Source organism: Poecilia reticulata, chromosome 9 (genome assembly GCF_904066995.2).
Source record: "Poecilia reticulata chromosome 9, P_reticulata-male-v2, whole genome shotgun sequence".
In the NCBI taxonomy this organism is placed as follows: Eukaryota; Metazoa; Chordata; class Actinopteri; order Cyprinodontiformes; family Poeciliidae; genus Poecilia; species Poecilia reticulata.
The window spans coordinates 27,832,941-27,848,885 of record NC_088838.1 but is presented as its reverse complement, the minus strand read 5'-3'; the positions used below and the strand labels follow the sequence as shown (position 1 = coordinate 27,848,885).

At 37.5% G+C, this 15,945-nt stretch overlaps 1 protein-coding gene across 1 annotated transcript in view; it reads left to right on the top strand.

The window, feature by feature from the left end:
• Positions 1–15,945, top strand: part of col27a1b (collagen, type XXVII, alpha 1b) — an 82,490-nt gene that overhangs the window by 55,110 nt on the left and 11,435 nt on the right. Inside the window, exons 30-51 of the mRNA XM_008417909.3 lie at positions 1,379–1,432; positions 1,778–1,822; positions 2,512–2,556; positions 2,651–2,704; positions 3,222–3,275; positions 3,362–3,415; positions 4,320–4,373; positions 4,775–4,828; positions 8,912–9,019; positions 9,119–9,172; positions 9,417–9,524; positions 9,599–9,652; positions 11,295–11,348; positions 12,324–12,380; positions 12,463–12,516; positions 12,608–12,661; positions 12,762–12,815; positions 12,933–12,986; positions 13,563–13,670; positions 13,770–13,877; positions 14,915–15,022; positions 15,112–15,165. Of these exons, the coding sequence (XP_008416131.2) occupies positions 1,379–1,432; positions 1,778–1,822; positions 2,512–2,556; positions 2,651–2,704; positions 3,222–3,275; positions 3,362–3,415; positions 4,320–4,373; positions 4,775–4,828; positions 8,912–9,019; positions 9,119–9,172; positions 9,417–9,524; positions 9,599–9,652; positions 11,295–11,348; positions 12,324–12,380; positions 12,463–12,516; positions 12,608–12,661; positions 12,762–12,815; positions 12,933–12,986; positions 13,563–13,670; positions 13,770–13,877; positions 14,915–15,022; positions 15,112–15,165 (1,443 nt within the window). The remainder of the gene's footprint in view (positions 1–1,378; positions 1,433–1,777; positions 1,823–2,511; positions 2,557–2,650; positions 2,705–3,221; positions 3,276–3,361; positions 3,416–4,319; positions 4,374–4,774; positions 4,829–8,911; positions 9,020–9,118; positions 9,173–9,416; positions 9,525–9,598; positions 9,653–11,294; positions 11,349–12,323; positions 12,381–12,462; positions 12,517–12,607; positions 12,662–12,761; positions 12,816–12,932; positions 12,987–13,562; positions 13,671–13,769; positions 13,878–14,914; positions 15,023–15,111; positions 15,166–15,945) is intronic.

Sequence of the window (15,945 nt, the reverse complement as noted above, 5' to 3'; positions counted from 1 at the left end):
AAACATTTTTAACAGAAAGACAAGTAATCGACTCAGGAATATTAGACAAAAATCCAGATATTAAAGACAATTACATGCCACCAAATCTTTAACAAGTTGATTGGGATTGATAAATGTGATCAAGTTTTTCTTGGTTCTGTGGGTTTTTTCAGACCATTTTGTATTTTCAGAAGTCAGCCACTGTGATGTTTTCAAGCTCTCATCATGGAGGAGTTAGTTTTGTGCTACAGTGCACTGTCTGTATATTATTTGAGTTTTCAGGAAGAGACAGCTCCAAAGCACTACATGAGATGTTGCTGGCTAAAATAAGAATGTAGAGGGTTTGCAACGTATTTGGAAGAAGTTTCCATTTCTAATCGCACTTTAAATCCGAACTTAAAATGTTAACTAATCAGAAAAAAAATGAACTATTTCAAAAGTGTGCAGATTTCTAAACAGGTAGAAAAAGATCATTACTCTAAAATGCATTATTTGACATGTGCTGACATGAACAAGCCCAACAGCTTCAGGGTCATAAACAGTTTGGAGAATCTCCTCTGGAGAACAAAACAATATTACAGATCAGTTTGAGGTGATGATCAATGCATTTTGCACACATCTTGCTCAGAGATGATTCCTGTTTGTCCATTGTATATATGCATACCGCTTTTATGAACAAAAACAGCTCCCTTAACTCCCAATGTTACAATGTCCCCAGTGACATATAAGAATTGTCAGTGACAATTCTTACATGTCATTAGTTAACGCTAATTATAGCGTTAACTATACATTATAGTTAACGCTATAATGTATTTATGATGTTACTGAGAATATTTGATCTGTGGATCCTTAAAAAGAGATTTAAATTCGTCCTGTTACTCCATGTTCAAAAAACTGATTATAAATTCTATTTGTAATCTCGCTTTTTATCACTTGAGAGCCGTTTTAGGAATTATGTAAGAAGTAGTTTTATTCTGGCTGGGTTCAATTTATATTTCTTATTTAAAATGCTTTTAGGAATATTTCCAAAAGTACTCTATTTTTCGACTGAATAGCTTGACTCAATTTTAGGGGCAAGAATAACTGAGCTTCAGGACAACAATTTCACTCTGCAGGCAGTACCACAGTTATGCTTGTGGAAAAGTGGGGATAAAGTTCTACACAGTGGGATTTGGGCACACCACGGAGCTAAATTGTAGATGCCAAGCATTTGCTAAGTAGCTACGGTCTGTTTCTCCAGAGTGGGAAAATCTAAAGGACACACTACGAACAAAACTCTCCCAGCTTTCCTTAGAGTGGATATGGAAATGTCATTTATTCAATATCATCAGCTTCAGGGTCATTAAAGGGCATCTTTCTAATGCTGTTGATCAATAATAACTATTATTTTTTTAAACAGGGTCCAAGAGGTCCTGATGGTCCACTGGGGGCAAAGGGGTCAGCGGGGGTCAAGGTGAGTATGGGATAACACACTGAAAAGTGACAGTAGCACAAAATGTTCTAGATGTGTTGATTTTTTTTGTACTGAAACTTACTGTGATGTTTGGCCTCAGGTTTTCATAACTGCATATATGAAAAATAAAAAAATACAAAAATTGAACCTATAGAAAAACAAGTAGTCTGTTATTCTTAACTCTTTTTTCCCCAGCTGAAGGACGCTGCAAGACACTCTTAGAAATAAACACCTAAAATGCAGAGTTGTTTATCAAGGAGCTTTAAATAATAATGATGTTGGTAGCACATTATGACTTGAGGGGGATTTCAGGAAGCTCATTTATCCCATGCTGTTTCTTCGCAGGGGCCTGATGGTCCACCAGGAAAATTGGGCCTCCCTGGGGAAATGGTGAGAGAAAAAACATCAATGTTTTTCTCTGCTAACAAAAAGTGTTTGAGCACAAGCTCCAGTCCTGGTTGTGCATTTGTTCAAGTGGTATTTCTAAAAACTAGTGTGTTGGATTGAGATGTTATAAAACAGATACTATGTTTGATCACATAGTAAAATCACATGAAGGTAGGAAACCCCTTTTAATATTCAGTACTGAACAAGGACATTTGTCCATATTAATGCCCAATCATGTTTTATAAGCCAAAGATATTTAACTGCTGGTGAAAGTTTGGTAGAAACTTTTTATTGTTATTTTTTTACTAAATTGCCCACCTTTTGAATAAAACAGCACGTCTTTATTTCACATATTTTCATATTACAACTATAAACCTAAACCAATTAAAAATGGCAATTATGCTTAATTTGTTAAATATATTTGCCAGAGTCTTTATTATTATTATTATTATTATTATTATTATTATTATTATTATTATTATTATTATTATTGTTGTTATTTTTGATCATTCAAGTAATTTGCACTTAATGACAGACAAGTAACCAATAATTACCCTGCATTGTGTAATATAAAACTCATGATTTCTGTAGAAAATGCCATAAAATTCCAGAAACCATATTAACCATATTAAACTAGAATATTTGTCTTGTCCTGTGATCACATTCTTCCCATTTTTGTGGTTTTGCTGCAGGGAAAGCTTGGTGAGCCAGGCGAAGCCGGGCCGAAGGGATTTCCAGTAAGTGATTAAGGCTAACAGTTGTCTATTAGATTGAGTCAGATCAGTTTTAGTTTTTAAATGTGTATTAATACCATCAATGCCATCATTTCAGGGTATCCCGGGGCCCTCAGGACCACCTGGAGCCAAAGGAATTGTAGGAGAACCAGTGAGTTGATTATTCAAATTGAGTTTCTATGTACCCCATAACCCTTTAACTGTCAGTCTACGGGAGAACTACAGTGTTAGTTATGTTTTTTGGCTCTTGCATGAATTGTTTTCTTTCCCTGAGCTTTTCCTAGAAACTTCTATCCAGTTGGAAAAGCTTAAAAACATCCTAATCCTCTTCTTCCTCTCCCTCTGTCCAGACCTCATGAACAGCAAAGTATGGCGAAGCAGGATCAATTTGATTTACTCCATTTCCTCTTTGTAGAGGCAGCTTTATTGTAGTTTCAGTGTGCCTCTATATCAGTGGGTCAGTTTTACTCACATTCAGAAGCTTTGGTTTATTGTTCGAAAGATTCTGAGCCCTCCAGATGATCTTACCCCCACAAATACTCACTTTCGGCTGAGTTCTTATCCATTTTCCCATTTTTTCCCATTTGCTGTCACTGTCAGAGGTGTTTATCTTACGCCAGAAAACGCTCTTAACCATTTTTATTGATGCCTCTGCTGTGCTGCTGCAGGGGTCATCAGGGCCGGCAGGAACGATCGGGCCACTGGGGGCAATTGGACCAATGGTTAGTTGATCACACAGCTGGCATCAGAACTCAAGCAGCGTTTTACATTAGTGCCAAATATTAAAGGCTGTAACTGTTTCTGAAAGGGACCTGCTGGAAACGATGGGGAAAAAGGGCCGCCGGGTGAATCTGGAGAGAAGGTGAGGAGAACAAGATATGAAAAATGAAATGCCGTGGAATTATAGCTGCTCAGTGCTGCAGATGTACATGTGGAGGTTTAAAAACACACTGCCTTTGCTATAGTTTTCATATCCCTTAAACTGAATTACATTTTATCCTGTTACAAACACAAACTGCAGTTTTCTTCAATGGCATTTAGACCAACACAATGTGGTGCAAATGTGTGATGTAAAAAGAGAACTGTACCTGGTTCTTAAAGTTTCTTTAAGTTTGATATGCATATGACTTCAACCCTCTTTTTTCTGAAACCCCAAAATACAAATAAGTGTAAACAATCAGCTCTCGATTGCCTTTTGCCTAATCTTTCCACACGAGCGTTAAAATTCAGTAGAAATTCAGTTCTAATCCAAAAATCTCAGAGGTTTAATACAGAACATTTGCGAACAAACATTATAAAGACCAAAATAGAACGGTTTTCATTAAAACATATTCATATATGAAAGTCAGTTGGACGACTTGAAGATTGCTGTTCCAGATTTAGCTAGTTGGAAAAAAAAAAAAAGAAAGTTAATTTCTACATGTACAAAGCTGGCTGAGACATTTAAAAAAAGAGTGTAGCTGTAATTGTTGTGAAATGTGATTTTATTGACGTGGGGGTGGTTAATGCAAATCCACGCCACTCATCTGTAATCAAATATGAAAACCATGTCATATTTTGTAAGTGGTATAATTATATGGACAATCAAGGTGAATGATTGTTTTTTTAACTCCAGCTGCTTTAATTAAAGTGCCACGTTTGGGTATGCATCCTGCAGGAAAGTGGGAAGCACCGATTTAACTTTGCAATCAAAGGTGGTAGCTATATTTTGGGGCATTGAAAAACAAAAAGCAAATACTTAATAGTCTTGATTGTTTGCTTAACAGGGTTCTGTTGGCTCGCCCGGCAGCATTGGGGAGCAGGGCTTGATTGGCCAGAGAGTGAGTATCATGTTTTCTTCGTGCAGTTTTCATTCTGAAAAACTCTCAACATTACTATTGTTCATTTACAGAAAGGTGAATGCTAAAAGGAGGATCAAGCACCATGATATCACAGTTTATATGTGCTTCTTCGGTTAGGGTTAACCCTAGTCGTCTGTAAAATTTACATTGAACTGAACTCAAGTTGTACCTATTAAAGTGGCAATAAAAGCGTGAGACCTCTGAGCTTCAGTATTTATTGGATGTCAAACGTTATTTCTAAATGTTCATTGCAAGCATATGTTCTTGAGGAGACAACTGGAAGGAATAATGTGTAAAGAAGTAAAAACATTTACTTTGTATATATTTTCTTATCATCCTTAAATACAAAATCTATATATATATTATGATTTGTGTTTCAGGGTGAGACAGGCATTGACGGGGAGGCTGGACTAAGTGGACCACATGGTACCATGGTAAGTCTAAACAAAAACACTAAAATTTTACAATTTCAAACCCTGTTGAACTCACAGCGTTGATGCTTGGGGAACAAAGTGAGCAGAGGTTTTTAAAGCTGCCTGTCATACATTGCAACTTAAGCAAAAAAACAGTTTCTAAAATAACTGAACAGAACCAGTCCAAGACTCTGCTGAGCTCATGGCTGTACAAGGCAGTTTTAGTTACACAGGATTGGAAAATGCTGCAAATGGATCCTGGACTTCGTGCAACATTTTGGTGGAAATCTTGGAAACATTTGCAGCTTTTGTTATTTTTTTGAGAGCCAAATTTTGTGTGCTTGTGGAACATCCAACTTAAGATTTTACAAAGAAAATAAAGGGAAGAAAAGAAAAAAAAACAGTATGTTGATAGCAGAACACAATAAAACTCACAACCTTATGTTTCGTCATTTTAGTCATGAGCCGAATTTGAGAATATTATTTCTTAAACTTTGACTATATTTTCAGCGCCTAAGGCTCAGTACAATTTCTTCACTTAACTCTCATTACTGTCTCCACCTTGAGTTTCAATGATGTCCCAGTAGCTTCGAGGATTTGGTTGAGGGCAAAGGTCAAATGCTTAGAAGCCCTTAAAAACAGTCCACTTGGAAACAATGGGGTTGAAGCTATGCTTGTAGAAACCTCTCATAACTGAGAAAATAACTGAATAAACATTTTCTCTAATAACATTTTACATCTACATAGATATGTTTGCAATTACTATATTTAGCTTCGCTGGTAATCTGTGTTAATCTGAATTAAGATTACATTATCGCCACAACAATGAATGAAATATGTAAATTGACACAAGCCAAAGTATTTTGTCTCATATCAGTTTTTGGTCTTGACTTTTGACCTATAGAATCAGGAAATTACTTAAACAGAACCTGTCTGTCCATATAAGGTTAGAGAAAATATCTTAGAAAGCAACAAAATATGTAAAGAAATTCAAGAAGACATGAGAAACAAAGTAACTGAATTCTGTTGGCGTGGAGCGAGTTACGAAACCAATCCTAAGACTTTGAGACTCCAGTAAACCACAGTGGGAGCTATTATCCACAAAAGTAGAAAAGATGTAGCAGTGGGAAACCTTCCCAGGAGTGGCCAGCCTATCGAAACTGATGACTCATCCAGAAGGTCAGAAAAGAACCTGAAACAGAATCTGCAGCTCTGCATGCCATGCTTGACCCAGTTAAGGTCAATGTTCCAGATTCAACAGCAAGAAAGAGGCTCTGCAAAAATGGCATCCCGAAAAAACATTAAGGCCTGTTTCACATTTGCAGAAATATATATATCTCAGATGTTCCTCAAGAATTTGATAAAATATATACTGTGGACTGATGAGATCTTGGTGTTGATATTGTGATGGAACTTCACAAATTGGACGACTTGATGTAATTTGTTGAATCATGAACTCTATAAGACTCATGCTGTTTGGCCATCAGTTTGTGACCTTCAGCTCAAACACACAGGACGTCATCAAATCCACTTCTGAGTGGCTCAAAAAACACGATGAAGGTTTTGTAGTGGCCTACTCAAAGTTCAGAGTTAAATCCAATTTAGATGTTTTGGCATTACTTTGAAGAGACTCGGAGATCTTACTGCCCAGAGTGAAACAATCTGATTTTAGGTTTAGGAGATCTTTCACATTGGGCCGGTTGGCTTGGTTTTAGCTTTCCCCCGCCTTACTACATCAAACTAACATTTAAAATGTCATGTTTTTTATTTCCTCAGCCTACCTCTGAGGGATGCATTTGTTTTCATGATGCAAAACATTTCAAAAGCAAAAACAAGAAATCTGAAAAGACATTTTCACACACCGTTTTACATCAGCTTGCATACAAAGTAATGTGTGCTGCAGGATTAGTCACTGTTTACGTGATGCAGTCATATTAAGTCAAATATGTTTACACATTAGAAACCATTAGGAACTGACTGTAGTTTTTCAAGAAATATTCTACCCACTTCCTGAATTAAATGTCTTCCTTCTTTAGAGTGAAACAGCATTTTTTTATTTGTATTTCCATATGCTACAAAAATACTGTACACCTTGGAAGGATATACATTTATTTACTTAACAAGTTTTCCACCACATGCTTTTCTTGCACACACATGCCTTGTGTGGGAAGGAAACAAAAGCTTCTTGCTCTGATTATCAGACAGGAAATAGTGGGAGAAATGTGTGTGAACAAGTGTGAAATAAATAAAAGAAACAGTGAAAATAAAAAGACATGTTTTCTACTCTCTTTGAAGAAATAATAATTTGAATTTTTGGTTAAAATCATGTGTTTTAGTCTAAGATGCACCTTTTTTGTCCCTGTATGAGGTTCTGTCTTTCACTTTCCTTTTTGTTTCTCATTAATTTTTGATTATACTTCCTTTGATTTTACACAGAGATCTGTTCTACGGTTGCATTAATTTGGTTCTTTACGAAGACGTTTTTATAATTTAAAGACTCAAAAAGACCAATCTTCTTTCAGAAAAAAAAAATCCTTTAGGGCTGAAGTTCTTATGCTTTGGCCTACTTTACTGTGACATAAAATGTTGAGGGACCATAAACACCTTGGAAAAAAAAAAGTCAAGTCATATTTCTGTATTTCATCTTTGAAATATCTCCAATTCACAGCCTGCTGTGTCTAACTAATAAATAAATCATGGTATTGTGTCATTCTAGTTCCACTACTGTGACTCTTTGTTTACATGCCTGAGCTGTCATTGCAGAAACTTCACACTGCAGCTCTGAGCGCTGCAGTAAAACTTTTAAGTAGAGCCTATTGAGTGCGAGGCACACAACTTCTCACTGTGGGCCTTTTCAGACGCTTGTGAATAATGGATACATTTTAAGGTTTTATTTGTAACCTTGAGCATTTGGCTGATATTAGCCCCATTTTCAGCTTGAGCATCTCTGCGCTCGCTAGGTAAGGGTTTACTAGCTATACTACTGAGAAAATAGATGAATATAAGAGGCCTAAACTTTTGTGGCTGCGGATCCTCGGGCTCTGCAGTAACTGGTGTTCTTGTATTTGTTCATTTGATGATGTAGAAAATTGAAAGCGGGGAATATAAGGCTGAAAGCACCAGCTGAAGTTTTACTGCACCATCACCACTTTTTGGCAATTGGGGGTAAAGATGTGTGAAAATCCCAAAGATAAATGACTTCTTTATTGAAGCAGCTAGTTGGAAAAAAATCCCCCTTTAATATGAGTAAAATTATTTAAGGGGGAAACATTCCAGTGCTAAGAAAAACTATTTTTATAATAAATCATGTATACATCGCTTGCCATCATCCCTGCTGAACATGTCGTATAATCTCCTTTTTCTAATTCATGCGCAAGAGTTAATTTATTTTAGGAATTAAATTAACTCTAGCAGCACCTTTATGACATTTTTCTTAAATAAAGAATGATGATTTAAAAAACAACTTTTCTTTCACTCAGTTGGAAAAAGCCATTTTTTCTCAGACATTTTTGATTTGTGATTGCTTTTTTGAATCACCATATCATCACAAACCAGCCCAATAAACGTCAAACTCTCTCAGGGCATCTAAACTGATGAGCGCAACATTATTATTTTTTTTTTGCTCATTTTGTTCAATAAAAACCCAGAATTCAGTCTCTCAGAAAATTAAATTTTCTAGAGTTGTGACTCACACCATCAAATAACATCAAGAAAAACAAGAATTTTAGATTTAGAAATTGTATCCTTGTGTGTGCTGCACTCAGTGGTTGCTTTGGGCTCCTTCAGCATGAGTTACAGTGAAGGACGTCATGAAGCCAGTGGTTCTGCTGAGCTGTTAAGGAAGTCCAGCTTGCATTGTACAACTTGCATTGTAGACAGGTGCTGAAAAATGTAATATGAGGTCGTTATCTCATAAAGCTTGTCAGCAGGTGGAAGCATTTCCTGCCACTGACTTTATGCTGATGTCCTTGATTTCTAGAGTAAAAGCTAATTTTACTTTCTCCTGAATGAATTGCTAAATTTACAAAGTCTCAGCAGCTGAGAATCCCCTCTAAGAGTTGGTTTGCAGCTTAACTCAAAGGTGTCACCTTTTTATTTTCTCAGGGCGAGAAAGGAGATGGCGGTCCAGATGGGGCCGGTGGGGACAGAGGTGAAATTGGCCTGAAAGGAAAGGAAGGCAGACCTGGTCCTCCTGGACTTGTGGGGGTCAGAGTGAGTATCTCAAGAGCGATCTTTGATTCCCTTTCACTTCTAATGAAGACAGCTCTTTTTGTCCACTAAAAGCCCTCTGCTCTGACTCTCGGTTAACAGGGTCAGGAGGGCGCGCCCGGCAAAATCGGGGAAAGAGGAAAGCCAGGAGAAAAGGTCTGCCAGTTCACTTGCCTGCAGCAAAGCACACCTTTCATTGTAGTTGGCTCTCAATTTGCTCTGTTGGACGGGGACTTGAATATTCCTTTGATGCAGTTGTAAACAAACTAGGAACAAAACAGCAGAAGTGGAGGTTCTTGTCAAATAGATTTTCAGCATTTGAATGTTTGAATTGTCAGATTCCTCCCACGTGCGTTCAGGCGTGTTTGTACATACCTGATTATTGGTGTGCTTTCTCCAGGGGACCAAAGGTCAGCAAGGTCATTTAGGTGAGAGTGGACCAATCGGGGAGCATGGAGAGCCTGGATTTATTGGACAGAAAGGGGCAAGAGGAACCACCGGCCCAGTGGTACGTTTTCATCTCGGGGAGATGAAAACTTTAATTTTGGTAAAACTTATTATTTCTATTATATTTTTTGTCAGGGTGTTCCTGGAAGAATGGGCCAACAAGGTGATCCAGGCATTGCAGGTTATGAGGTAACACAAGTTTTTATCAGAAGAATCTATGATAAACCTCTAAGCCTTTTATATCAAATGCACTTTAGTCCTAAAGACATTTGTCTTAGGCTGCCATTATTTTTTGTTTATTTGAAAAAAGAAAAAAGAAACAAAAAAGCCTTGAGAAACAAGTCACCTGGGTTTGACATGACTTTATTTGTGTTGTATGTTAAGAATCGTCTGTTCTTGTCTGATAAACAAATTAAACAGAAAAAAAGATGAAGATCAGATTGAAAGAAATGATTCATTTTAATAGTTAACTCAAAATATTTTTTAGATATCAAGTCCATAATTCAAATGACAAAATCAAAAAAAAAATAGTTTAGTACAGTGTTATTTACTTGCAAATCCTTTAAAATGACTATCTCATTCTGTAAACCTTGCAGTTGTCATGATAACTGTGTGAATTCATCCTGCTAGACGGCAGGATTCCTTTACAATTCCCTCCTGCTGAGCCTGAAGCAGCCATCTGCCACAGTTTCTTTTCCTTATTTATGCTCTACAGGCCTTTCATTTTGCATGTGTTGATAGCTTTAGAAATACCAAAGTCTACAAAAGACAATGGATCATAGCCCACCAAGTGAGTTCAATTGAAATTACTTTAGGGTTGTTTTATTAATGTAATAATAGAGATCAAAGTTATTTAGCATTGTGGCTCAAAATCAGCAGAAATCTTCTTTCTAACAGTGAGGCCAGCTATGAAATTACAATTTTTGGGTAAAATATATATATATGTTTACCAAGTTCTGTGTTAGATTCAAACTCTTTCTTCCCTTTACTTGTCTTTTTGACAGTAAATCCATTGGCAAGAAACCCAGGTGTCAACTTCACCAGCTCTGATTGGAAGCTTGACTCCTTAAGTTTCCATTATATCAACTAAGACAATAAATTTATTAGAACTGCTTCCTGGGTCAGATCCCATCTTGGAAATCCATGCTAGTGGTCCGAGGTGTTTATAGGTTTTTGACCTTTTGACAGTTAATCAAATCTAATAAATGACTTAAAAACACTTAAACCTGAGTTTGTGTAGCTTCATTTCTCATTACTGGTTTGTCTTTGTTTTAAACACTGTGGCAAAAGAAATGTAATGCAAAGTTATTATTGATGCATTGGTCTTTAAACTTAACCAAAAAGTCACAAATGTATTAGATTTTGCAATCGAGAGACTAAATCTGCATCTCAAAAACATGTAGAGGGTATATTTAGTATCATCAAGTGGAAGGCTGCTGCCAAGCCAACCTGGACTTTAAGCAGGACCACAGGCTGACTGCCTCCATGCCGTGGTGCATTGATGCCGTAATTCACACAAAAGGAGTTTTGACCAAGCACTTTAAGATTTTTTTCTTCTTAAAAATTATTCTGTATTGGCCTAATGTAATTTTGAGAAGGATGAATTCATGTTATTATCAAAATGAGCAGAAATAAACACCAGAAATATATTACGTTGTGTGTAATGATGCTACATAATATACCGATTTTATTATTTAATTGAATACCTGAAATCTATTTTCAATGATGTTATAATTAATTGAGATGTAACTATTTGTACGACTTTGCTGATAATTTGAAAATGTGATTGATTTTGCTCCGTTTGTGTAAAAGCATTTTTCTGTTTTTGTAGGGTTATGTGGGACCACCAGGGCCGCTTGGACCCCCTGGATTGAAAGGTGAAAAGGTATTTCAACCATTCATTTGTTCGCCTGTAAGCCACCGGCTGTCTAATTGTGTTATGAGCCTCGGGGGACTTGTCATATATCAGATTGTTTTGGTGCACAACTACTTGTTTGAGACCAGATCTCTGTTCCTAATTATTGCCTTCTTGGTCTGTCTTAGTGTCATTGTCTGTCCCCAAAGTTACCCCTAATTTAATCTGTGATATGAACCTGGACAAATCCAATTAACTCAGCACAGTCAAATGTGTATAATTAGCCAGGCACCTGGACTTCTTCTCATAATTTTGCAGATATTAGCCACATAATTTGTGTTTATTTGACAGGAGCACTGTGTAATATGTGTATACACTGTGCACCAGAGTTTAGTGATACACTCATTTGCATTTTTTTAGTCCCTGGGCAGAAGCCATCTGGATGTGGTTATTTGTTGTTTTCTCATTCCCAGTATCCTCTATATAATTGCTGTTGCCTGCGCTCTAATTAATGCAGTATCACGCTATCGCCCAGGCCATTGTAGAATTTATGATTGTCAATTTAGCGGCAGGTACTTCTGGCACTGAAACTACAATGTCAATACAAATCTAAATTATAGTTGAAGGTACGGCTTATTGCTTTTCATCTGTGCAGTTGTCAGGCGTCTTTGCCCCCTAGCCTTAACTATTTATCCCTCTTATAGTTGCATTGTTGGGTTCTGTATTTATTTATTTAATTCCCCGTATGTGCAGCATGTAATTGTTTAAATTATACACACATCCGTTTCTATTGTTTAATGAATATCACAAAAGCTCCCAGAGCAAACCAGCTTCATTTATGTGTAATAGGATCATTGCAGGTAATAGCTTTGGAGAATGACTTGCCTTTCTTTAAAAGAGGACCCCCTGCTTTTAAAGAAACATGCAGCACAGCCACTCCTTCTGTTCAGGTCACTGGATTTAATAGTGAAAACCTCTGACTGTTGTCTTTGGCTTCTTGCTCAGGGTGAACAGGGAGATGACGGCAAAGTAGAGGGTCTTCCAGGTCCCCAAGGTGACAGAGTGAGTTTCCATCCTGCACCAGATCTTTGTGTGCCATGTGTTAGCAGCACACATGGCACACATTGTTTTCCTCTGAATTCAGGGTTCTCCCGGAGACAGAGGGGAGCGAGGAGAGCCAGGTGACCCAGGACGCATAGTAAGTTGGCATAAGACGACAATAATATCCCCCAAATCTATAATTACAAAAATGAGCTAAGAACAAAGAGACAGTGACCTTTTTTTGTTAGGGTGAAATTGGTTTCAATGGGCCTAGAGGTGAAGCAGGTGCACCAGGTCTTCCTGTAGGTATCCACTTTCTGGCTTCTAACATGTTAAGTCTCATTTATATATCAGCTAAATCAGAGAAAGTCCAATAATGTTTATATGAACGATCCTTTTCAGGGATATCCTGGGCTGAAGGGACAACCAGGTCTGAAAGGATCCAAAGGTGATCAGGTAAAGACATAAATTAAATAGATATGTGGGAATGACTGAGAACATGAGATTATTTGTTCAATTTCATATACATTTTTTTTAACCACAAATTCAGAAGATGGCTTTTTGTTGCTTTAGGGTCCTAAAGGAAAATCAGGCGTAACAGGAGCATCTGGGAACAGAGGACCACCAGTGAGTTGCACTGACATTAGGTCTAAAGTGTATTCACCCCTTACCACCACTTTGTGCTTATCTGACAAAATGTGTTCTGAAAAATAAAGATGCATTAAACTGGTTGCACAAGAGTGTGTGTCCTCTAACTGATTATGTGTTGAACCTCCACCTTAATGCCACCTCTCAGCTTTACCAAGGCCGGTCACACCACCCTGCAGAAGTTCTGCTAATCTTCCAGATTCTGTTGTTCTTCCGTTTATGTCAGAAGTAGTTCTGGACTCTTGTGTTGTTTTGGATGTATGCTTGGACTCACAGTGATGCTGGGTGCAAAAGGTCATGAGCATGCTTTCACTAAATATTAGCTTAACTTTGTTAACACTTATGTAACCAGGGTTTGCAAACTAATTTTACAGAATACATTTGCTTTTTTTCATATATAGGAAAAGGTTTTGATTATTTTAATCTGTTTTTTTACACCACAAAAAAATGACCTTTTAACAGGGGTGCATACACTTTTTAGATCTACCATATTTTTTTGTCAAGGAGTTGTTTTATATATTAAATTGGATTTATTTTGAGTTTTTTTGTCCTAAGGGCCCACAGGGGCCGTCTGGCCCACGTGGGGTCCTGGGCAGGGAGGGACTGGAGGGCCCACCTGGGATGGATGGCTTACCTGGTAAAGATGGAAGTAATGGAGTCAAGGTGAGCTCAATGTCTGAGAAACATATTTAAATGAGAGAGAAATAATAAAACAAATCATTTCTATTTTTCTGTTGCTCACTATTGGTGCTTTGGAATTAGGGGGATCAAGGAGAGGACGGAGAAGTTGGTTTACCTGGAAAACCTGGGATGCCAGGTGGAAAGGGGGTGACGGGACTTTCAGGAAGCCAAGGTTCCTTTGGCTCAAAGGTTTGAAGGCTGGGTTAACCACCTTTTTTCATTTTAACTGGTTGTGCTAAAATGCCAAAAGGAACTTCTATAAATAATAATGCACAAATGTATTTCCGTTGACAGTCATAACAGCCAACAAGCTTTAATCTGTTGGAACAGCCTCTCCTGGCATTTATGTTGCCTGTTTATGTTACTTCTTTATTGTGCCTGACTCCACTTCAAGTCTGTGTCTGTATGGCCTCTCTTACAATAGCCCCATTCAATGCAGTAATCAGTGCTGCAAAATAGATGACAATATTTATTTGCATGGCTGTTCCAGAAATAAAAAAATGCAAAGTTCATGACGTTTGACAAGAGAATTAATGACACCCACAGAGTTTAGTTCTGCAGTTATAATGAGGTTTTTATCTCCTGGGCATCTCCTGGGATGGGAAATAAAATTCTGTTTAGGTCATATTTTGGAAACGTGTTGGATTTATTAGAGTTGAAGCTTTGACTGTTGTTTTGTACCCCAATGTCAAATACATATCCTCCTGACTACCAGGAAAAAAAATATTGTCCAATCACCATTTTTTTTAAATCCCACAGTCTTTGTAAGGTAATAAAAGGTTTTATGCACTTACATTGTCTCTTCCCATAAAATGTGTTATTACTGATAAATGCCATTTTCATGAATTAGAAAAAGGTACGTACAAAATTCCCAACCCTTCACATGTGGCATCATTGAAAAGCCCTAAATGTCCTCTCTAGATACCAAAAGGAATTATTTAAGTAGAATGCAGGGGGTGGGAGATATTCATGTTTAGAAATGTCCTCTACAGAGGACAAAAATGAACTACTGGTAGTCAGGAGGATATTTTAAGAATGCACCTGAATGACATTATGGAAAGTAACTTGGGAATTGCATTTTCAGCAGTAATATTTTCATGCAGGCCACACTAACGGGGTTGTGAACTATAAATTTGTTGTAGTAGTAACTTCCACTAGTTTGTCAACATAAAAGTGCCCAAGCTGTGGTGTAGTTGCAAAGGAAGATGCTCATGTGTGTGTTTCAGGGGGAGAGGGGTCTGCCAGGTCAGGTGGGCCCAGCGGGGAAGAGAGGTTTTGTCGGTGTGATGGGATTACCGGGAAAGCCAGGAGACCTGGGAGCAAAAGGCCAAACAGTTAGCAGAGATTTCCTTTCAATTGGCCAAATTTCTTTAAATGAAACTATTATTAGATTTTCTAATGGCTGCTATTTTATTTTTGTCAGGGGGATAGTGGTGAGCAGGGCTACCCAGGAGTACTGGGCATGTTCGGCCCAAAGGTGAGTAACCAAGGACTCCTTGTTTCAAGGCTTCAACTTTTGCATTTCCAAACATCAATCTGGAGTTTAGGCTTAGCATTTAGCAGCAGAATGTCCTAAAAATTATGTTCAGGGTTAGCCAAGGTCCTTTTGTTAAGATTAACTACCTAAAATTATCTGGAAGTACCAATGATTATGTTGTGTGTTTGAGAGAATTAGGCATCAAAGCCAAGAGTATTATTGTATAATGCCCCTGGGTGGCCTCTGCTCAGCCACAACTCAGTTTTATTTTTAGCCGCTTTGCACTTTAGATGAAACCAGCTGATAAAACTGCATGGAGTTTATTAGTTTAAGTCTTTCATATGAAACCCTCTGAGTGATGCCAAAAAATGATCCTGTAATGCAGCTCTTTGTAAATAACTATTGTTATTGCTCAGTAGTTGATCTAACTGTGAAGCTTTTAGCAAAGATAGAAACAGTAAAAGTGGGATTAAAGTCTAGAGGCTCTAAAATGTCTGGTGATTGTCTGGTAAAGCTACGCTACCCCCGGCTTTAATCAAACTTTACACAAAAACAGAAAAGTATGGTGCAGACAGTGAACAATTTAAATTTAACACGGTCAAAGATAGGGAAACAGGCACTGTGGAGCATTTGGACGACTTCTTAATTCAGCTCATTGGACGAGTTAACTTTGGAGAGGGTTGAACAACTTACTATGAAATCACTGTGTCCTTTTATGCATAAAGACCATAACTGCTATCACACAAACCAACAAGATAATAACAACCTAACCGGATCATA